The sequence below is a fragment of the Pelophylax lessonae genome, assembly GCF_965119305.1.
Source record: "Pelophylax lessonae genome assembly, chromosome: 1".
Taxonomy (NCBI): Eukaryota; Metazoa; Chordata; class Amphibia; order Anura; family Ranidae; genus Pelophylax; species Pelophylax lessonae.
This window is the reverse complement of record NC_138768.1, coordinates 317,218,993-317,243,115: the sequence shown is the minus strand read 5'-3', so window position 1 is coordinate 317,243,115 and position 24,123 is coordinate 317,218,993. Positions and strand designations below refer to the sequence as shown.

General features: G+C 41.1%; 1 protein-coding gene across 4 annotated transcripts in view; it reads right to left on the bottom strand.

The window, feature by feature from the left end:
* Positions 1-7,657: 7,657 nt before the first annotated feature.
* Positions 7,658-24,123, bottom strand: part of SALL2 (spalt like transcription factor 2) — a 28,363-nt gene continuing 11,897 nt past the window's right edge. The window contains exons 2-4 of one of the 4 annotated variants that reach the window (XM_082261877.1): positions 10,508-12,730; positions 9,816-10,468; positions 7,658-8,580 (exon numbers count right to left, since the gene is read on the bottom strand). In XM_082261877.1, coding sequence (XP_082118003.1) covers positions 8,203-8,580; positions 9,816-10,468; positions 10,508-12,730 — 3,254 coding nt within the window. In that variant the 3' untranslated portion in view covers positions 7,658-8,202. Of the gene's footprint in view, positions 8,581-9,815; positions 12,731-24,123 lie in introns of all 4 variants that reach the window. The other 3 variants (XM_082261876.1, XM_082261878.1, XM_082261875.1) reach the window with 3 other exon arrangements.

Below are 24,123 nucleotides of genomic sequence, written 5' to 3'. Positions count from 1 at the left end.
GATTTGCCCCCTTAATGATGAAGCCATTTTTTGTGACTTGGCACTGCGTTACTTTAACGAAAAATTGTCCAGTCGTGCAATGCTGTACCAAAATAAAATTGATGTACTTTTTTTCCCACAAATAGAGCTTTCTTTTGATGGTATTTGATCACCTGTGCGATTTTTTAATTTTTTGCACTATAAACAAAAAAAAGAGCGACATTTCTGAAAAAATAAATAAATACATTTTCATCCTTTTAGGCCAATTTGTATTCTGCTACATATTTTTGGTAAAAAAAAAAAAATCACAATAAGCGTATTTTGATTGGTTTTTGATTGGTTTGTGCAAAAGTTATCGCATTTACAAACTAGGGGAAAGAATTTATGTCTTTTTGTTTTACTAGTAATGGCAGCGATCTGCGGTTTTTAGTGGGACTGCGACATTGCAGCGGACAGATTGGACCCCTAACTGACATTTTTGACACTTTTGGGGGGACCAGTGACATTACTACAGTAATCAGGTGCTAAAAATATGCACTGTTACTGTAATAATGGCATTGGCAGGGAAGGGGTTAACCTAAGGGTGATCAAAGGGTTAAATATGAGCCTAGGGAGTGTTTTCTAACTGTGGGAGGAGAGACTTGTGAAAAGATCAGGGAGACCTGTGATCTTATATAGAAGGATCACAGGGGCTTTGTGATCATTTCAGAGACTACAACGGTCAGCTGTGTTTACAACAGCTGACCATTCTTCTCTCTCAGTGGGGACCGATCATGGGTGCCTGGCGGCAATGGTGGCCGCCAGCCCTGTGCATCGGCATCCCCGCTGCCTAGTGGGGGTGGAAGCGCACCGCTGGCGGCGCACGCTCGCCCCCCGGCACCACGTAGGGCTACGTCGGTTTGTGCAGGAGAGGCTGCCTGCTGAAGTAAATCTGCTGCGGGCTGTCTTAATGTGGTTAATTGTGTTCACTTGATGGGCATATTTGGGTGGTTATTTACTATATGTTACACTTGATTAGGTCTCTATTTAACAGCGCCTGCTTTACAAATACTTTATTAAGAATCTAGTTCAAATATGCAATGCATAAACGTGATGGAAGCAGCTTCAGAAATCAGTGGGTCAAGTTCATAAATGGCAACCATCAAATATAAATGGTGCAAAAAACATAGGCATGCAGTAACACAAACCCAATATCTAAACACTCCAGTATAGATTTATATATAACTTGGACATGCAATATATGGAGAAAGAAACACATTTTATGGTATCTCCATTAAAGGAAACATGGAAACTTTCTAACTGTGGCCACATTCCATGAGCATTTCAGAACTGTGTAAATCTGATCACATAACAAAAAAATAACCTGGAATATGAACCACCGTAATATGCCTAAACATACTGTACCTTTTTTTTGTAAAGAAGGTACCAAGGTGACCCAGGGATTCATAAAGCAGTGGCATTCAACTACCAACTTTAGTTAAAAAAAAAAAAAAAACAATAAAGCACTCTCCCAAGGTCCACTGGGAAACCAACAATTTTGAGATTGTTGATCTTTGTTGTCTTCCACAGTTTTAGCTGGTTTCTCCTTATATTCAGATCTATAAACTGGATATAGGAGCAAGTGTTCTCATCAATTATATTGACCAACCAAACTCTTGTCAGTCTACATATTTGCTATATATATATATATATATATATATATATATATATATAATTAGAGGTCCATGTGGTCTCTGTTATGTTGGGGAGACCATGCAGAAACCTAAGGATCACATTTCGAGGCAAAAGTATGCCATTTGGGATAAGCGAGTAGAATTACCATTGGTAAGACATTTTATGGAAAGAAGTCATACTGTTTCTCAGATATTGATCACATTCCTAACTTAAGGAACGGTAGAGATAGGAAATTGATACTGAAAAAGAAGGAGGTAAAGTGGATACACGATTTGAATACTTTACAGCCATTGGGGTTAAATGTGAACTTTGATCTACATTTATTTTTGTGAATGTGGGATGCAATATTTATAGTTATTACATTTAAATTCACACATATTGGTATGAGAAAATATTTTCCAAGTCTGCTCAGTGACTTTGTAGGAATTCAAAAATTACACATTAAGGGTTAACATTAAACAATTTAAGTAATACTAATGGTTCCGTTTTTTTTTTTTTTAAATAACAAACATGTTATATTTACCTGCTCTGTGCAATGGTTTCTTGTGTCTCCCGCTGGCGCTCCTGGCTCCATCCCCCCACCAAGTGCCCATATACCAAGCCATTTGCAATGGGAGCACTCGTGCAAGCCCCGTTCTGAGTTTCCATAAGACACACAGAGCGGGACTTGGCCCCGCCCCCTGCACCCTCCTCGCTGGTTCTGATTGACAGCAGTGGAAGCCAATGGCTCCTGCTGCTGCATATGAGCCGATGAGGAGTGAGAGACACAAGAGAGCCTCAGGTCTCATGCACATAGCTGGGTTGGACTCAAGTATGTATTTCGGGGGGGGGGGGGGAGGGTTGCAGGGAGAGCTGCATGCAGAAGGCTTTTTACCTTCATGCAGAGAATGCAATAAGGTGAAAAAAACCTTCTGCCTGCAGAACCACTTTAATGTAATTTTTCAGTTAACGTGCAATTAGGATAATAGCAAATTATACGTTTGTAAACATTGCATAATAGGCTTGAAAAAGAGTTGAGTACATGAACCCAAAACTGTTGCCTTCTTGTTGTCATTCTAGAAACATTGTTATCCTTTGTGGATCAATAAAGAATTATGCTGCAGCTACATGTTTCCTGCTGGCAGCTCTGGTGTTACAGATGTTTGTTACATATTGCATATACATACACTGAACAAGATTATAAACGCAACACTTTTTTGTTTTTGCTCCCATTTTTCATGAGCTGAACTCAAAGATCTAAGACTTATTCTATGTACACAAAAGGCCTATTTCTCTCAAATATTGTTCACAAATTTCTCTAAATCTGTGTTAGTGGGCATTTCTCCTTTTGCCAAGATAATCCATCCGCCTCACAGGTGTGGCATATCAAGATGGTGATTAGACAGCATGATTATTGCACAGGTGTGCCTTAGGCTGCCCACAATAAAAGGTCACTCTAAAATGTGCAGTTTTATCACACAGCACAATGCCACAGATATTACAAGTTTTGAGGGAGCGTGCAGTTGGCATGCTGACTGCAGGAATGTACACCAGAGCTGTTGCCCGTGAATTGAATGTTCATTTCTCTAACATAAGCCATCTTCGAAGGCGTTTCATAGAATTTGGCAGCACATCCAACCAGCCTCTCAACCGCAGACCACATGTAACCACACCAGCCCAGGGCCTCCACATCCAGCATCTTCACCTTCAATATCATCTGAGACCAGCCACTCAGACAGCTGCTGCAACAATCTGTTTGCATAACCAAAGAATTTCTGCACAAACTGTCAGAAACCGTTTCAGGGAAGCTCATCTGCATGTTCGTCATCCTCATCGAGGTCTCAACCTGACTGCAGTTTGTCATCGTAACTGACTTGAGTGAGCAAATGCTCACATTCAATGGCGTCTGGCACTTTGGAGAGGTGTTCTCTTCACGGATGAATCCCAGTTTTCACTGTACAGGGCAGAGGGCAGGTATGGCATAGTGTGGGTGAGCAGTTTGCTGATGTCAACATTATGGATCGAGTGGCCCATGGTGGCGGTGGGGTTATGGAATGAGCAGGTGTATTTTATGGACAACAAACACAGATGCATTTTATTGATGGCATTTTGAATGCCCAGAGATACTGTGATAAGATCCTGAGGCCCATCGTTGTGCCATTCATCACCTCATGTTGCAGCATGATAATGCACGGCTCAATGTTGTAAGGATCTGTACGTGATTCCTGGAAGCTGAAAACATCCCAGTTCTTGCATGGCCAGCATACTCACCAGACATGTCACCCATTGAGCATGTTTGGGATGCTCTGGATCAGCGTATACGACAGAGTTTTCCAGGTCCTGCCAATATCCAGCAACTTGGCACAGCCACTGAAGAGGAGTGGACCAACATTCAACAGGCCACAATCAACAATTTGATCAACTCTAAGCGAAGGAGATGTGTTGCACTGCTGAAGGCAAATGGTAGTCACACCAGATACTGACTGGTTTTCGGACGCCAATACAGTAAAACTGCACATCTTAGAGTGGCTTTTATTGTGGCCAGCCTAAGGCACACCTCAGCAATAATCATGCTTTCCAATCAGCATCTTGATATGCCACACCTGTTAGGTGAAGGGATTATCTTGGCAAAGGAGAAGTGCTCACTAACACAGTTTTAGACAGATTTGTGAACAGTATTTGAGAGAAATAGGCCTTTTGTTTACATAGAAAGTCTTAGCTCTTGTTTGTTCAGCTCATGAAAAATGGGGCAAAAACAAAAGTGTTGCGTTTATCATTTTGTTAAGTGTATACAAATATATACATACCTTCCAACTTTTTGAGATGGAAATGAGGGACACCTGTTAGCAAAAAGTTTGTAGGCATAGGGCGCACATGCCTGCCATGCCCCCTTAAAGGATATTTAAATAAAAAAATATAAGTGAAACCCACAAGTGTCTCACAAGGTCTATCTATCTATATATATATATATATATATATATATATATATATATATATATATATATACAGTATTTCACACAAAAGTAAGTACATCCCTCACACTTTTTTAAAATATTTTGATATATCTTTTCATGTCACAACACTGAAGAAATTACACTTTGCTACAATGTAAAGTAGTGAGTGTGCAGCTTGTATAACAGTGTACATTTGCTGTCCCCTCAAAATAATTCAACACACAGCCATTCATTTCTAAACCGCTGGCAACAAACGTGAGTATACCCCTAAGTGAAAGTTTTTAAATTGGGCCCACAGTATCAATATTTTGTGTGGCCACCATTATTTTCCAGCACTTCCTTAACCCTCTTGGGCATGGAGTTTACCAGAGCTTCACAGATTGTCATAGGAGCCCTTTTCCACTTCTCCATGACGACATCATGAAGCTGGTGGATGTTAGAGACCTTGCACTCCTCCACCTTCCATTTGAGGATGCCCCACAGATACTCAATAGGGTTTTAGTCTGGGGACATGCTTGGCCAGTCCATCACCTTTACCTTCAGCTTCTTTAACAAGGCAGTGGTCGTCTTGGAGGCGTGTTTGGGGTCGTTATTATGCTGGAATACTGCCCTGCGTCCCAGTCTCTGAAGGGAGGGGATCATGCTCTGCTTCAGTATGTCACAGTAAATGTTGACATTCATGGTTCCCTCAATGAACTGTAGCTCCCAGTGCCAGCAGCATTCATGCATCCACAGACCATGACACTCCCACCACCATGCTTGACTGTAGGCGAGACACACTTGTCTTTGTACTCCTCACCTGGTTGCCGCCACACATGCTTGACACCATCTGAATCAAATAAGTTTATGTTGGTCTCATCAGACCACAGGACAAGGTTCCAGTAATCCGGGTCCTTAGTCTGCTTGTTTTCGGGCTTTCTTTTTTTTTTTTTTTTTTCGGGCTTTCTTGTGCATCATCTTGGACGTACATCTCAAGGATCAGAACATTCAGGGGTATGAGAGATGATTGTGGCCATACACACCTACACAGGTTGAACTGGATGGACTATTGTCTTTATTCAACCTCAACTACTATGTAAATCTTTAGAAGAGGCTTCCTTCTGTGACGACAGCCATGCAGACCAATTAGATGCAGTGTGCTGCAAATGGTCTGAACACTGACAGGCTGACCCCCCACCCCTTCAACCCCTGCAGAAACACTGGCAGCACTCATATGTCTATTTCCCAAAGACAACCTCTGGATATGACGCTGAACATGTGCACTCAACTTCTTTGGTGGACCATGGCGAGGCCTGTTCTGAGTGGAACCTGTCCTGTTAAACTGCTGTATGGTCTTGGCCACCGTGCTGCAGCTCAGTTTCAGGGCAATCTACTTTTAGCCTAGGCCATCTTTATGTAGAGCAACAATTCTTTTTTTCAGATCCTCATAGAGTTCTTTGCCATGAGGTGCCATGTTGAACTTCCAGTGATCAGTATGAGAGAGTGAGAGCGATAACATCAAATTTAACACACCTGCTCCCCATTCACACCTGAGACCTTGTAACACTAACGAGCCATATGACACCGGGGAGGGAAAATGACTAATTGGGGCCAATTTGGACATTTTCACTTGGGGGTGTACTCGCTTTTGTTGCCAGCGGTTTAGACATTAATGGCTGTGTGTTGAGTTATTTTGAGGGGACAGCACATTTACACAATTTACACACTTATACAAGCTGTACACTCACTACTTTACATTGTAGCAAAGTGTCATTTCTTAAGTGTTGTCACATGAAAAGATATAATAAAATATTTAAAAAAATGTGAGTGGTGTATTCACTTTTGTGAGATACTGAGTGTCTATTTATATATATATATATATATATATATATATATATATATATATATATACATATATATATCTTTAGTAACAAACACAACAAATTAAAATTTTAAAGAGAATATCCTTTATTAACCACACACATATTATATGTAAACTATTTTAGCAAAGACATACTACTGTTTGCGAGAACAGAACTAGCACATTACCATGCATTGTCTGAGTAAGCGTCCTATGCAGACAAAGGAGGGTAAAGCAGAAATCACGATGTAAGTCAGAAGCAGTGAGCACATCAAGTCTGATAAAAATGAAAATTATTATCAATATCAAATATAAGCAGACGAGTGGTGCTAGTGGGAAGCATGTATAAAGGTTCATCTCTGCATTATCTCTTACATTAAAAAAGATGCACGAGTGCTTCATTTCTGTATTATCTCTAACAAAAAATAATCTGTCATACATAGGCACATATAAAAGGAAATCACAGTGAAAATTGCTGTTGCGTGAGCAGGCATTTTAGCAGTGCACTTGTAAAACGTCACAGATAGTCAGAATCCGGGATCTATTTAACTCTGTTAGGCCTTTACACAAAAACAGAAGTCCAGCCTAAACTGTTTTTGTTTGCTTTGGATAGAGAAGAGAAGGACTTGGACCTCTGTATAGTTTTTACTGCTGTCTGAGTTCACCTTTATCCTCACTCCCTCTTTTGGTGTCTGGTGACATCTGGAATAGAGAGCTACGGGGTAGATGTTTCCAGCAGAAATACAGACATCAACAAAACAACTTTTTATTTCAAGTGAGGAGGATTCAGAGCTTCTGCAATGGTTTTACTGCTGGCTGTGTTCCCATAAAGATTTTTTCCTATTTCTAATGTTAGTGACGCTATCCCTTGGTACAAGAAATAAGCAGAGATGTACCCATTAGGGGAACAGAGGTCCTAACTTGCCCTGTTGTATCCAAAACTTAACACATGTTTTATCTAAATGTAATAATGTGCATATGCAGTAACTCTTATTTACCAATTAGTTTGAAAAAAGGCCAAACTGTGAAAGCTGGATGGTGGTCACTGTGGATTATTGCATTACTTATGGTTTTTAGCACTAAAGAAGCCTGCTTGTACATTGTGTTGAAAGAACTTCCAACTCCCTGAGCATGATTGTGTAGATCATGCTTTGATGCATTATGATAAGCTCAATGTCCAGTAGGTCACCTGTTTTAAGAAGTGCAGGAATGTTTATGGCTGTATTTTTGAAAATGATAGTATGTTACAGATGAAACTTTTCCAGGTTTTCCAGGTGTCGTCGACGCAAAAACTATAGCTACTTCTGGTTTTGTCTTTCTATTATCTTGTGTTCATGTCGTTTTTCTCAGTTCTGACATATTGTTTCTTGAAAAAATAATTGTAGAATCTATATCAATACAAAATTAAGGCATATTTGACATGTTCTTGGATGATTCCGTGAATTCTTCTCCATGTTCTATTTATTAACAGGCTTCTACAAACTAGAGAGAGAATTACGTTTTTCAAATGGAAGTTTTCTATTCAAACCTTGGATTGTCCCTGGTAAACTGGGACATATGCTAGCACTGTTTTACTAGTTTTTTGTATATCTCATTGAGACCTCACTGTATTTTACTAGACTGAAATATAACAGGACACAGTGGAACCATCTCTGGAAACTGTCAGCTGTATACGAAGAGTAGGCACTGTTTGAGACTTTAAACACACAATACCTATTCAGTCTTTACATCATATGACTATCAGTCATTTCTGCTGCCATGTTCAGAAGGCTCTGTCTACTTTTCTTCTTTAATGGGACTCTCATGTATAGCCTCTGCAATGCTTGGACTCTTTTCTTTGACCTCCACTAGTCCTCCAGCTGGAATGTGTCCAACTTTAGCTGCTCGCAATCCAATCAGAGCAGGGGGTGAAATGACTGCAGCTGTAGAAGTTATGTTACCAGTTGCTGATGGTGGACCACTAGTGAGGTAAGCTGTGTATTGATTCCAAAATGATAAAGGGCTAACTCCAACAAGTTGTGTAGGAATATCCCTGGACAGGAAATCTTGCAGCTTCATTGGGGTTCCTGAGAGCAGAGGGCCTAAATTATCCAGAGATAAACGTCTTCCTCTTCTTGAAGAGGTACTATTCCATACATGAGTACTCATGTGTACCTGGAAAAGAAAACAGAGGCTGTAGAACATTGCACTGTAAACATATTTTAGTTATCAATTGCTAACCTGTTTGGGGAACTTTAAATTTTAAAGAGAACTGTGCACTCCTGCTATGGAATGGGTCTTCCTACTCTACATAGTAAAAAATGGGTGTTTCTACACTTTCTATAACTTTTTTATGGATTGTGTAGGACCCACTGACAATGGGGTACTTTGACATAGTGGTGGGCTTGAGCACGATATGGCCATATGGTGGGACCAAATCCCCATTTTTATTTATGGATTGCCTTCATATTTGATAGTCATTTCTTTTGCATGTGTGCGCTATTCTTTTTTAATATGCATGTCGCTTGGTTCATAGCTGCACCAGCTTTAGAAATACATGTTCAGGGTTTGCTCCTCCAACTTTTTGCTTGTTTATTATATAACAGTAGAAATGTTTTATGTGTGCCTATCCTTTATGTTTCACTCCCCCTAAGGTAAGGTAAGTAATATTAATATTCAAGCAAAAATTCTCCCCATCATAATGCTACTTTACTGCCTAGATCCTTAAGGACATTAACACAGAGATGAGCACTGTAATAATGGTAATTTTAAGGCTTCCTTCAGAGGGATAAAATATACTGATTTGTAAATTTATAATAATGCAACCTTGCCACGTTGCAACTCAAACAGAAAAAGCCTACAAAAAATAAAGATGACTGATATATATAGCTTTACGGCAGGTGGCGATTCCAATCTTTGCTCTCTTGCAAAGCTATAGCCACTGCTGGAATCCAACACTTCTGGGCATGTCATATACCCTCCCCCCCCCCCCCTGATTTCTGCATTTCATCTCACTCACCACTATCTTTATAGTGTTTTTTTTTCTGTAGTGATATAGGGGACCACAGGAGGTACCACAGTGCATAATGCAGGACCAAACATCAAGATATACCCAGAAATGTTAGATTCTGGCATTCTCTGTAGCTTTGCAAAAGAGCGATGACTAGCATCACAGCAGAATGAAAAAGTAAGTATGAGTCACCTTGTTTTGTAGGCTGCTTCTGCTTAAGTTTAAATTGACTAGGGACAGGGTTGCTTTAAAGACAACATAAATTTCATAATTTATGTTTACAGGTTTTTATGTATTATATCTAACCGGACAGTCTTAGATGGCATGCTGTGTGCTTATTACCAAATCACGTATCTTAGTGTTTGTTACAAAGTGGAGATCTTCTAGCTGGAGAACCTACCTTAAGGTTCCCCCTTGTGGTGAACGCCCTTCCACACATATTGCAGGAAAAAGGCTTCTCTCCTGTATGAATCCGCTCATGAATCTGTAATGCACTGGCCGATGAGAACATCTTCTTACAAACTATGCACAGATGCTGCTTAGGGCTGCGTCTCAAAGGAGGGGAGAGGGATGAGGCCAGCGGTAGCCCTGGGAGCTGAACAAGTGCCAGTGTCTGGGGTGGGCTTAAAGCTTCACTCTTCAGTAATATTTGGGCTGGAGATGGGTGTTTAGGGCTGCTCATTGGCTGAGGAGGAAAGGTTTGGCTCACCTGGTGTGCCTGTAGCACATGCTTCTTCAGAATGGATGCCTCCAGGAAGCTTTGTTTGCAAACCAAACAATGGAACAATCCATCTTTGGTGTGGCATTTCTCATGCTCCCCCAGTGACTCAGTGCTGGGTAATTTCTCAGAACAAAAATCACACACATGGGCTTCCTCTTTTTGGGGACTTCCCTCAGCTGTGGTGCTTATTTGTGTATCTTGATCTTTCTGTTCTGTATCGATTTTTCCATTTAGACTCTTCTCATCTGTATTTTCTGGATTCTTGTTTTTCTCAGGTTTGTCTTCCTCCTCATTACTTAAATGAGAACTATCAGCTTTATCTAGATGTGAGCCTGGTTCATTAGAACTATCAGCTTTATCTAGATGTGAGCCTGGTTCAGTTGACGTGCTTAGTGGTTGATCTGGAGAAACAGTTGATTCTGTGGCAGGAAAAGGCAAAGGCTGGAGAGCAGAAGAAGGTGATGCCCTGTCATCATTGTTCTTCACAACAGAAGCTGTGGAGTCATCATCCATGCTTGATATTTCTGACTCTACTAATGCTGCTTTTTCACTTTCAGATTCACTTACATCCAAGGAGTCATCTTCAGTACTAACTTCATCTGAAAAATCTGGAATGCTTTTGTCTTCTATGGTTTCTGTTTTGCTGCCGACTCCAGGTGATATATCTCCATTTGGAATCTGCCCACCAAGATGCATTCTTATATGCTGCTGGAGAGTGACAGCATTGGTAAACTTTTTCTGGCAAATTGGACATGAATTTTGCGGTTTTGAGGATAAACTGGTTTTATGACCTACAAAATGGGCTTTTAAATTTCCTTTAGTTGAAAATGCCCGCCCACATATTTTACACTTAAATGGTCTTTCCCCTCCGTGTTGGTTATAATGCAGCCGAAGTGCCCTGGGACAACTTAATACTCGTAAGCAGATGACACACTGGTTTGGAATTGTTGCCTGTTTGTCAATTTTTTCAACTAACTGTTGTAATTTTGAAGTCTCTGAGTATGCCAGTGGTTCAACAGTGTATGAAAAAGGAAAGCTTCCGGATTTAAAATGGCTGGCTAGCAGTGCCCAACTTGGAAAAGAGGTAACCAGCTTGCTAAGTTGCATCCTACTACTGACGTCAGTTGTCCCAGTGGATGACCTTTCAAGGGGAGGGGTATTTTCATCAGACTTTGCTTTTGGGCATACATTAGAACTTTTCAAAGCAGCATCATTTGCTTTCACAAGTACCAGTTTGTTGAGTGCTGGTAATGCTTGGTTTGCTGAACTTGAAAAGAAGTTTAAGCCTTCTGTTGACATTATTGGAGGTACAACTGGTTTCTTTTCTATTGTTTCTTCCTCTGCCTTCTCTGGAGGTACTGACATGCCATATGGAAGTCCATTACTAGTCAAAACATAATCCAAATGCTCTGGAACAGGGTGTGGGTTCATTTGTATATGAGGATACTTTTCCCTATGTCGATGAAAGTGTACTTTCAGGTTACCTCTAGTAGTAAAACGGTTTCCACATATATTACATTTGTACGGCCGTTCCCCAGTGTGAGAACGTAAGTGTATTTGTAGGGCGCTATCGCTGCCGAAAACCTTTGCACAGAAGCGACATTTGTGCTTTCCTGATGATCTTTCTAGTTGGCTTTCACTACGTAGCAACTCATTGTTCTTCTGCTTTAAATGGCTTGGGGTAGTTTCTAATACCCTAGCCCCTAAAAATAATCCAGATGGTAAGGTTGGTAAACTTGGTGAAAATATTGCATGTGGTGAAATGAGTGGGCTTACTGGTGAGCTTGGAAGTGAAGATTGTCCTAGAACTGGTTTTTCACAGATTCCCCCTATCAATTTGTCTTTTATGTTTGGAATGCTCCTAGCCCCAAATGCTTGTCCTATAGGATTGTAGAGGTGAAGAAATGTCTGCTTGGAGGGCTCATCTCTGCAAAATGTCTTTGTTGATTCTGGAATAGATTCAGATGGTTTTGATGAACTGAAGACAGGTAAGGGTTTTGTTGCAGTGTTCCTTTCTGGTTGTGATGTTGTTGGATTTGAAGGAGTCATAGAAAGGGATCCAAGCATTAGTACCTGTTGGCATATTTGCTCTGTTATTTGCATCTGATGTATCTGCCTCTGCTGTAAAACTCTAAGTTCTTCCAGAATCATGGGAATGTTTATTGGAGCTGAAGCAGTCTGACCCCCAGGGACGGCTTCTTGACTCATAGGAGCCAGACCTACCTTTGGTCCTTGCAGACCATCCATTACTAAACCCCCATTGGGAATAAGGAAGCGCTGAGAGGGTCCCACACCCTTTTTGTCCATCTCTGGTCTCACAGATCCCATCATTTGACAATGTGTTTCTTGGTCACATTGTCCAGTCACCATTGTTTTCTTTCCTGACCCAGCAATTTCTGGAGAGTTAGGTTGTGAGGCAGAATCCTCAATAATGCTCTCTTGCTGGTTCTTTTTAGACTCTCCCTGGTTCTCCACAATCACAACAATTTGATTGTCAAGAGAACAGCATTCTTTATGTCGGGTGAAATCAGAAGGTTCGTCAAACTGGGCGCAGCATTTCTGACACACTTGAACTTCTTCACCTGCTGTGTCCCCTGTAAAAAAAAAAAAAAAAAAAAACTTTGAAATTTAATAACATGTAGCACTACTCTATGCATGGGTAAGAATTTGTTGTGAATACACATGGCAACCTGCTGGGCTTCCATAAAACAAATAAAATGCATTTGTTAAAGATTTTTCTAAATAATGTTTATATTATAAAAGTACAATTCAGTTTAACTTGAACACCAACCACTTTAATTTTTCCTTGAAGCCCCCATTTCTCAACCCCCACACAAACACACACACTCTCTCTTCATTTAACAGGGCTCTCTTTGTATCCCAGCTTTTGTCAAGCATTAATACTCTGGAGAGAAAAGCCAGCTTCACAGCTCCTGGTAATTGATTTGTATTCACACAAGAGCCAAGGGGACTGACTTCCAAGCATTGATATGGTAATCCTTTCATGGTAACTGTCCCTTGTTCTGGCTAATTTACTCCCGGGTTCTTCGAGCTTAATTAAACTTGTTGAATTGGCTGGGGGTATGGGGGACTTTGAAACACAGCTTGGGAAGAGAGAGTATTCACTACCAAAGAAATGATTTGTGGAATTTGCTTTCATCTGCTATACGACTGTATTATGTACCCTATGCATAGACTATACCTGTGTCTTAATGGCCAAGACAAAATGAAGATTCCTGCTTCATTAATAGGCGCATTCCCGTTTATGTGTCCCTCACTCAAATTCTGTATCTAAAGGATTGTGTCATTTGTAAATGCAGAATGTACATACAAAAAATAAATCAATGCATGTAAAGGCCTATTTAAACCTGTGTATTTTTCTGGGGTAAAACACATACTGCATGAAAAGTTAGTTCACATTTATGCACTGTATGCTTTTAAAGGGGAATTTTAAGGGCCCATTCACACCTTTGTGTGTGTTACTATACCTGCTGCAGCTGGGGATGGGTACTAAAGGTCTACTGTATTTTTTGCATTTCAGATGATCTAATTTGTGTTGCGTAACTTAGTCAGAGTTACAAGTACAATTTGGAATTTTTCCTTGCTTATTGTGGTATAAGTAGAGTCATTGCAATGTTTTGACCCTTGCCTACTTCGGTAATACCCAGCTTACTTAGTACAAACATAGAGAAGACATGCATAAACACTAGAGATGGGCTCGGGCGTCTTCGGTATCCCACCTGTCCGGTCCCGCCAGAAAGCCAACACTGCACACGGCTGCTTATCACAGGCAGTGAGACATTTCCTAATCTGTGCAGCTGTGGATCGGGAAATTTCGCACTGCCTGTGATTAGCGGTGTGCAGTGTCAGCTTCCTGGCAGGAACGGGCAGGTGGGATCCCAAACACGCCCGAGACCATTCCTAATAAACACAATTCCACTTAAACTACAGTATAGCTCCATTCTGCAAATTTTCTTTTTTTATCTGTGGTTTCCTATATGCATCATTGCTGCAGAATGTATACTATTCTCTAATATGTATAGATTTCATATCGCAGTCATACCTTTCATATCACAGTCCTAGGAGCTGCTACAAGTACTGAACTGATCCTTTTCATATGATAGCCACCTAGTATGTATCTCCCTGCAAAGTAATAATGGAAATGTGTTTTTTCTAAACTCCATTCCAAATGTGCCCCAAATCATACTCATTTTGATAGTCCAATAAATCTTGGGACAGTAACATATATTGTAGTATTTGTAGCATATCTAAACCCAACAAAAAATGAATACATTTCAGTTTACAGATCCTTAAATGTGGTCTTTGCCTTAAAGTGGTTGTAAAGGCTCAAGGTCTTTTTACCTTTATGAATGCTATGCACGAAGGTAAAAAACCTTCTGTGTGTAGCAGCCCCTCCAGCTGCCTCTCCAGCCGCCCCTAATACTTACCTGGGCCCCATCCTAATCCAGTGATGTGCAAGAGAGCAACGTCTCTCCTGGGTCTCTTCCTCCTCATTAGCCGAGACAGCAGTGGGAGCCATTGGCTACCGCTGCTGTCAATCACAGCCAGTGAACAAATGAGGAGAGAGCAGGGGCAGGGCCAAGCTACGCTCCATGTGTGAATGGACACACAGAGCAGAAACTCGGGAGCGAGCCTGCTCGGGCGCCCCCATAGCAAGCTGTTTGCCTTGGGGTCACTCGGCAGTAGTGAGGGGCCAGGAGCGCTGGCGGGGGGCCTGAGAAATGGGAGATTGGGTCTGCTCTGTGCAAAACCATTACACAGAGCAGGTAAGAATGACATGTTTAGTGTTAAAAAAAACATGCCTTTAATATCACTTAAACTTTCTTTTTAGGCTTTTTTCTTTTATTTTTACCTGGTGATCTAGCCAGCGCAACACACTTCCTAGGTGTTCCCATTCTACGGTGGAGCAACTGAGCCACCCTTGGACAGCAACATTGTCAATCTGGGGAGAGGGTAGTGTTAAATAGACTAGCAAAGTTAGGTCTAGTACACACAATGAGATTATCGGAGGAATGATCATCCATTTTTTTTGCATGCTAGTCTCCATATCGAAAAATGAACAGGTTTTTAAAATACGAAAATTCTCGAACGACAGAATAAAATTTGGAAGTGATGTAATGTATTTGTATAGTATTTTAGGGCAAAAACTGGGCTGATTAAACGAAAATTGTAAGATCTGGTATTGTACGGAAAACATTTCCGTGTTTGTCCCTTTGGAAAATTTCATACAAAAGCTGTGTACTAACGATCAGATTATCGTACGATCACATCGAAAGCTGTATTTTCTTGTACGATATTCTGATCGTGTGTACGGGGCTTTAGACTCACTGGACAAATAAATAAAACTGAACTTCAGCTTCTGAAGCAGTTACAACAACAGTTTTTTTTCTTTTGGGATAAAGGTTTTACACAAATTAATAAAAGCTAACCATGCAGGCAGGTAAACCAGCCTTTCTCAACCTTTTTACCCCAGAGGAACCCTTGATATAATTTTCAGATCTAGGGAAACCCATGCTAAAAACAATTTATTGGTGGCTAATGGGAAGAGTGCCCCCCTTACAGTGGTAATAAGAAAGGACAGGCGCCACTCAGTAATGCAACCACGATTTATTAAACAACAACATAGCACACTTACATGTGGGTAATGTATGGGCTTCTCCTGTTATTCTCTCAACCCCGTGGCATGGCGCTCTCTTCCTCACAGCCGAACCAGCAGCCGGGAGATGACGCCGCCTCGATAGAGTCCAATGGGGGAGCAGGATCAGTCCAGGAACAGCGGTGAGCCGCTTGTCCACCTATGATGACGTACCGCGTTTCGGAGCATGCGCACAACGCTCCTTCCTCAGACGACTTGAAATACCGATAGAGCGCAGTCTATATATCTCTATCGGTATTTCAAGTCGTCTGAGGAAGGAGCGTTGTGCGCATGCTCCGAAACGCGTTACATCATCATAGGTGGACAAGCGGCTCACCGCTGTTCCTGGACTGATCCTGCTCCCCCATTGGACTCTATCGAGGCGGCGTCATCTCCCGGCTGCTGGTTCGGCTGTGAGAAAGAGAGCGCCATGCCACGGGGTTGAGAGAATAACAGGAGAAGCCCATACATTACCCACATGTAAGTGTGCTATGTTGTTGTTTAATAAATCGTGGTTGCATTACTGAGTGGCGCCTGTCCTTTCTTATTACATATGTGCCAGCGGGATTCCGGCTTCTGCCTGCTCACAGTGCTTCCTTCAGGAACCAACATCGGATTTTGCCACATTAGGATCAACATCCCTCCATTCCAACTACAGTTCAGTGCGGGTCCTATCCATCGGCACAAGCGCCCAACACATTACTTGCCCCTTACAGTGGTGGTCAGAATGCCACCCATAGAAACAAACAAAGATATAATTGGTGTTGGGCTTTCAAATGGCATTGGCCTCAGAACTATGCAAGTACCTTCTTATCGGAAGTCAATTAGTCAGAGCTCAAGGAACACCTAACAACCTCTGGAGCAACACAATGGTTCTACAGAACCCTGGTTAAAAATGGCTGATGTAATTAATGATATTTAAAATAATAGTGTTTGCAAACAACCCTTACAATACAACACTTTTTGGAAAGAATGGGGAAAACCTGACAGGGTTCCCATACCATTACATCTCTACTCCAAAATGGGTTTCCACACAATCCTTGTTTAAATTGATTTCCCATCCTTCACATTCCTTATTCAATCCTATTAGATGGGCAGGATGTTAAAGGAGATGTACAACTAAAGATTGTTTGCCTGTACATCTCCTATAGATCACAGGAGTGTAGTTTGTTCTGCACTCCTGTGACCCATTTTCGGGCCAGATGTCGGTCCAGGCACCGCATCATCAATACCAGGGAGTTTGGATCCGCCAGGTGCTTGGACCCGGCTCAGTCTCTCTCTCAGCGAGTCGCTGAAAGTCTGAGGCGGCCGCTCCGCCCCCTCCATAGCCCACAGTCAGCAGCTCTCTGCTCGGGGAGCTGTCAGCACTGAGCGATCAGCAATGTTCGATCTCTCAGTTCTCAATGTAGAGGCACTGGGGGACAGATGTAGCATCGGACTGATGCTGCATTCACCTAGGTAAGTATGAATGGGGAAAAAAATTACTGACTTCATAGGCAGAAATACATTTAAAGTGTTCCAAAGGCAGAGTTTTTTTTTTTTTACCTTAATGCATTCTATGCATTAAAGTGGATATAAATCCTCACATATACCCAGTGAAGTGAACAGCCTCAGATGATACACTGAGATTAAATAAATCCTCCTACATTAGATTTACTTGTATATGTGCTGTCTTCAGCTTTTTAGACTGTTTAGAAAATGCACATCCTGTTAGAATTTTCTCTTCCTGATTCACTGTGGGAGAGAAGTTTGGCTATACACTGTGAGACAGCTGATTGGAGGAAAGGTACCCACCCCCCTCTCCACATAGGCAGAAACATGAAGAGCTGTGCTGTGAATAGACCAGCTCTCAGCTAATCTATTCATAGCACCCACCCCGACACAAATTTAGCCTGGTTTTATCTCAGTTGACAGAGATCTTGTGAGAAGTTATCATGCTGATAACAGAAGAACAGTGCAGGGGAAATCCATGGGACTTAGAGCTTTGAGGAGAGATAGGTAAACACTACAGATAGATGTGCCCAGATCAGGTTTCATTAATCAGGTTTAGATTAACTTTAAGGTAAAAAAAACTTTTTCAAGCACGATCTCGATCCAGTGATGTGCATGAGAGCAGAGGCTCTTTCTTGGCTCTTTCTCTCCCCATTGGCTCAGGCACAGCAGTGGGAGCCATTGGCTCCTGCTGCTGTCAATCACAGTCAGCCATTTAAGGTGACATTTTCAAAATGATACAGCATAAAAAAAACTGACAGGATTTTAAATATATCCCATATTCCTAGATCTGTAAAAATATGCAAAAGGATTTCTTAGATAAGGCCTATGATCTAGAACACTGGACAGTCTCAATGTGAAGTAATTGGAGGTGAACAGCATTCCCAGGCTAGGTTCGCATTTATACGTTTTCCTGTGGTCGGCCACAGGGAAAGCGTGCTGTGGCACTATGTGTTTCTGTGCACAGGAAACTGCACCGCACTTTCCAATGCCTGGAGGTGCCATTAAGACTTAAATTGGTAGTAAACTCAAAAGCAAACATTTATTATATTGCAGCTTAAAAATTCTTAGATGGGATTGCTGTATTAGTTTTCTTTTTTAGACTTTCATTGTTCTATTTTTACCTCGTGATCTGAGCAGTAAGTTATTTTTCAACAGAACAAGCTCTCCTGAAAATGTAGCAGTTTAGACTGTTGAGGCAAACCATTTATCACTGACAGGGTTGCTTTCAAGGATCAACTTTTATTTATTCATGTAAAATATTTATCCTAAAGTATTAAATAAAAAAAAAAAGCATGGTTTCTGTAACTGCTTGTGTAACTGCAACGAGAGCTGGCTTATATTTGTTAGGGTATTTAAATCTGCTAGTACATCTAACACTCCCCTCCCTCAGATTACCAATGCTGCTTTCCAAAGGTGCCCCTGTGCTCCTTCATCTAGATTGGGGGCACTCTAATATAGAAGTAGACTGGTCAATATGTGAAAAAAACTGGAGTTCCACCCGGTGTTCTGAAAATTGAAAAAATATCCATATGCAATATTTACCTGAAAAAATGTATTTTATTTTACCATTAAATAATAATGAATATATATATATATATATGAGATAACCTGTGCATGGGGTAACAGTATCTTCTTCAGTTCTAACCTAGTTTGAAAAATGTTTAACAAACAATGCAATGAGCTTCAGATTTTGTTTTTTTATAGTTTAACGCCAGCTAAGAAGTCAGTTTAGCCTGATATGATAACTACACTGTGTACATCATCGTTGCTTTTCTGAATAGGTACCCTGGTTGGTTCTTCTCTCAGTAGTAGGTAAAAGTCCAGAAAGGTTTGTAACAACTGAGCTGGTCCTGGTTATCTTGTTTTGGATAGGAACAATGTTATTTCTCAAGGTGCTTTGCTGCTAAGATGGAAATGGCTGACCTGGGTGGTATTTACAGCTGTAATGCTGAATTGAGGGTGGGAGTGGGGCTACATTTTGGCTTTTACTAAGTACCGTGGAGATTTCCAGGTACAGCGTGCTGCATTTCCTTGGATGACAGGGAAGGATTATTTCCATGGTACCCATAGGGATCAAAGGAAGTCATAACTTAAGGACAACCACATTGATGAGCTAGACAAGGAGAGGGAGTGAAAGCAAGAAAAAGGGACATGTAAATTTGCTGGGCCATGGATGGAGACAAAGGACATTTCCAGGGACATTTTGACAATGACTTATGCCTCGTACACACGCAACGATTATCGGCCGACCGATCGGCCGACTTTTGTCCAGTGTTGTTGTGTTGGTTGAAATGTGCTCTAGACTGCACACGAATTTTATCGGCCAACAAAATCTACTTCAGAAGTGATGTCATGTGATGGTTTACTTTCCGTGTGTTTTTTCATCTCTGAGCATGCCCAGTCTTGCTCATCAGATTTTTGTCTGCCGAAATCTGTACTGACTGACGGAAAATCGGCCGTTGCGGTGACGGCCAACAAAAATTTTATAGCCTGCACACCAGATTTTATTCGGCTGAAAAGTCGGAGTCGGTTGTCGAAAGCATCATACTAACAAGCCAAAAAACGGCCGATCGGACGTTGGCCGAAAATTCACGGCCAACTATCGATGCATGTGTACGGGGCATTAGAAATGGGGCAAGAGGGTTATATTCAGTGTAAGGGCTCTACTGAATCCAAATTGGGGGATACACTAATTTTCCAGGTCCATTTTACATATTTTAACTCTTTCCCAATGAACAACTGAATTATATGACACAATAACTTCATGTTTTAAAAGAATCTGTGTAATGTTTGGGTTTTGACTCTACAAGATTCTTTAAAGCCCTTCATGTACACTTTTCAGGGTTTTTGGAGTATTGGGCTGGGTTCACACTAATGTGATGTCAGACATTGCATGTGATTGGCAGCGCATTGCTGTGCACATCACATGCGATGTCTGTGCGATGCAAATTCAGCCATGCAGTTTGTATGGCTAAAATCGCATCACATTTGTTCCAAAATGGTGCAGGGCCCTTTTTATGGTCCACACTGGAATCTGATCACATGGGTGTTCAGACCAATGCGATACGATCCCCTTCTGATTTCACAGTTCGCACTGCGTTCTGCAAACCGATTTGGGGGTGTCATTAACTTTACATTGGTACCAATTCGCAGAGAGCAGTGTGAACTGCCTGCGACAGGGGAAACCACACAGGAACAGCGCCGGTTCCCACATCGCACCAGTGTGAACAGAGCCTAAAGGTATGGTTAGCCAGGCTAAGGGTAGATACAGAATCTGTGTTATCAACATGGCTTTACTGAAGACCTCACAGCTGAGCAAACATATGAAACAATGAGGTAGATTTACTAAAACTGAAGAATGCTAAATCTGCTGCAGCTGTGCATGTTAGCCAATCAGCTTCTAACTTCAGTTTGTTCAATTAAGCTTTGACCAAAAAAAAAAAAACCTGGAAGCTGAATGGTTTCTATGCAGAGCTGCACCAGATTCTGAATTCTCCAGTTTTAGTAAATCAACCCTAATATGACTTATGCACATAAAAACAGGGGCCTAACTAACAGGCCCTTGCAGCAACAGAATCTCGCCATGTGACTTGAGGTACTCAGACTTAAATTTGTAGCTTAGTAACTTTCTATTTTCCTAAAAGAAAAACTAGTATTAGTATTGTACTAATATTATAGAACTATATATTATAGAATCCACTCAACATTTTGTGTCTAACCATACTCACATCAACATATACAGCGGGTATTTTCTAGCCACATTTGCCTCACCTTTTTGGTTTACTTCTTCTGTTTGCTGCCTGCTCCAAACTTTTGCCTAGTTTTTTTTAATACACTCAGGTGCCATGTGCTCAGCCATCTTGTCTGCACTTGACTAGTCTCTGCCTCACCATGTGTGCTGTCACCATTGTGGGAAACCCAAGGATTCCGAACTGGAAAATGTTACTTAGCCATTCCTGAACTTCTTTGTAGAGGAAGTGTGACATTCAGGCAGACATTAGACACTGCATTTTTTTAAAAGAGCGTATATTGACCACTGGCGTCACAAAATATTCAGCTTGTCTGCTGAATTGAGGCTAATCTGGAAAAAAGAGTGAACTAGATAAATTCCTCACTGGGATGTAAAAGTATGTGATTTTCTGCTGGAGAAAGGTGTCTGTAACAATTTATTTTGGAATATCATGACTTGCCTACTATGTACGTATTAAAACCTGGGCATGGCAATAATATTGCAAGCGGTTTTATCTGTTAGTGGGAAGACAATTAACCACTTGCCGACCGCTAACTGAGCTGGTACTGCGGCAAAGTGGCTCGTTATCGTCTGGCGACGTAGACCTACGTCACCAGACTCCCCCCTCTCTCGGCGGCGCACGTGCCGCCGGAGCCTCGCTCCCGCTGTATTCAGACACAGCGGGAGTCGGGCCAGGGGAGGAGAGGCGGTGATCACCGCCGATCTTCCCCGATCGTCGGGGATGGAGTGAGGAAATCCGCCCGCTTGTGTAAACAAAGCAGGCGGATCTCCTCTGTGACAGACAGGGACAGATTACAGGATTCAGCATAGCTGAACCTGCGATCTGTGTCTGTGTCACACAACCCCCTCCCCCCCCACACACGTCAGTAAGCATGAGGCATACATTTAACCCCTTGATCACCAATAAAGGTAACCCCTTCCCTGCCAGTGTCATTATTACAGTAACAGTGCATATGTATAGCACTGATTACTGTAGTAATGTCACTGGTACCCCCAAAAGTGTCAAAAATGTCAGTCAGGGGTCCGATCTGTCCGCCGCAATGTCGCAGTCCTGCAAAAAAAAATCGCAGATCGCCGCCATTACTAGTAAAAAAAAATAAACAATGAAAATGACAAATCTTTTCCGTAGTTATTAAACGTGATAACTTTTGCGCAAACCAATCAAAATACGCTTATTGTGATTTTTTTTTTTTACCAAAAATATGTAGCAGAAAACAAATTGGCCTAAAATGTTAAAAAATTTTGATTTTTACATTTTTTTTTTGGGAATGTTATACATCAGAATGTAAAAAATATTGTTTTTTTTTTTCAAAATTGTCGCTCTTTTTAAAAAAATTTTAAATCGCACAGGTTATCAAATACCACCAAAAGAAAGCTCTATTTGTGGGGAAAAAAGGACATAAATTTAATTTGGGTACAGCATTGCACGACCGCGCAATTGTCCGTTAAAGTAATGCAGTGCCGAATCGCAAAATATAGCCTGCTCAGGAATGGGGTAAAATCTTTCGGTCTTAAAGCGGTTAAAAATACGCTCATTGAGAATTTTTTTTGTCAAAGACATGTAGCTAAATACATTTTGGCCTAAATATATGACAGAAATTGAATATATTGGATATTTTTTAACTGTCAAAGTAGAAAATATCAATTTTCGCAAAATTTTCGCTCTTTTTTATTAATATCGCAAAAAATGAAAAGCGCAGAGGTGATCAATGACCACCAAAAGGAAGCTCTGTTTGTGGGAAAAAAAGGACGTAAATTTAATTTGGGTACGGTGTTGCATGACCGCGCAATTGTCAGTTAAAGTCGCGCAGTGCCAAGTTGCAAAAAGTGGCCTGGACGTAAAGCAGGAAAATCCTCCGGTGGTAAAGTGGTTAAATACCTTGTATAGGAATGTGTGTCCTATACAATCAAATTGATAACTTTGGTCAGCTTGGCTTTACTAGTTAAACCATTTGTGCTGCAAAGTATCCTAATGGTTTGCACTTTTGATGTGCAGCACTGAGCCTCTCTGTTCCAATCGGAGCCAAAACACTATCTGCACTGAGTTTTCATGTTCTCCCTGTGCTTGCGTAGGTTTTCGACCACACTTCAAAAACGGAATAGGTCAATTGACTCCTGCCTAAATTGGCCCTTATTTTCTGTATATGTGATAGGGACCTTAGATTGTAAGCTCCCTGGGGTCAGACACTGGTGTGAATGTACAATGTATAAAGCCCTGTGCAAAATCATCAGGGCTATATAAATTGCTGTAGTAAATACATTTGTTCTATGTCTTTGGACATCACATTACCTTTCTTAGGGATACTACATGTCATGATGAGCTGTATGTCCCTTCTTTAGCATTTCATTCTCTTCAGTCACAGTTCTGTCACATTATATAATGCAGACTTTGACAACTGAAAGTGAAAGATGCAGTAGTCAAAATTCCTGTAATCTACATTGAAAGGCATTTGTTTTATTCCATGTAGGCCATGCAATGTTATAACTGGCATCAGAATTATATGTTCTGCACCTCTTCTTTTAGGGTTTGTAACAGCGCAGGTATTATTTTCTGTAGACTGCAAGGGGTAGCCCACTTGTTTTGTGTAGCTTGGTGCTCACTGTATCCTCTGTAACTCTACACGTTCATTACCTAGACTAGGTGCAGCATTCTCATTAGTAATAAATAATGTGGACTTTTTAGATCTCATTAATATTTAAATTTTAGGACAGTGTTTCTCAACCTTTTTTCAGTCAAGGTTCCCTTTAAAATTATACACAATCTCAAGGCAGCCCATTCTAAAATGTAAAAACGAAATTAAATGTTATACATATTGCAGTAGCATCCACACACGTACGACACCCAACATTAGAGGTGATTTATTCCTTCACCTTGACAAATTAAGTACTGACTGATATTCTAAATCAGCTCAGTCAGGTATACCTCTATACCATGCCTGAAAGCATGTCTTCTATGGAGCACTATGCACTAAACTGAGTAAAATGTCAGAGACATACCAAGGTCCATAGGTACTAAGGTACATACCAATAGTACCAAGGACTCTCCTCTTGATCCAGACATGGTCTAAGGGGAAGCTCCAAACTGT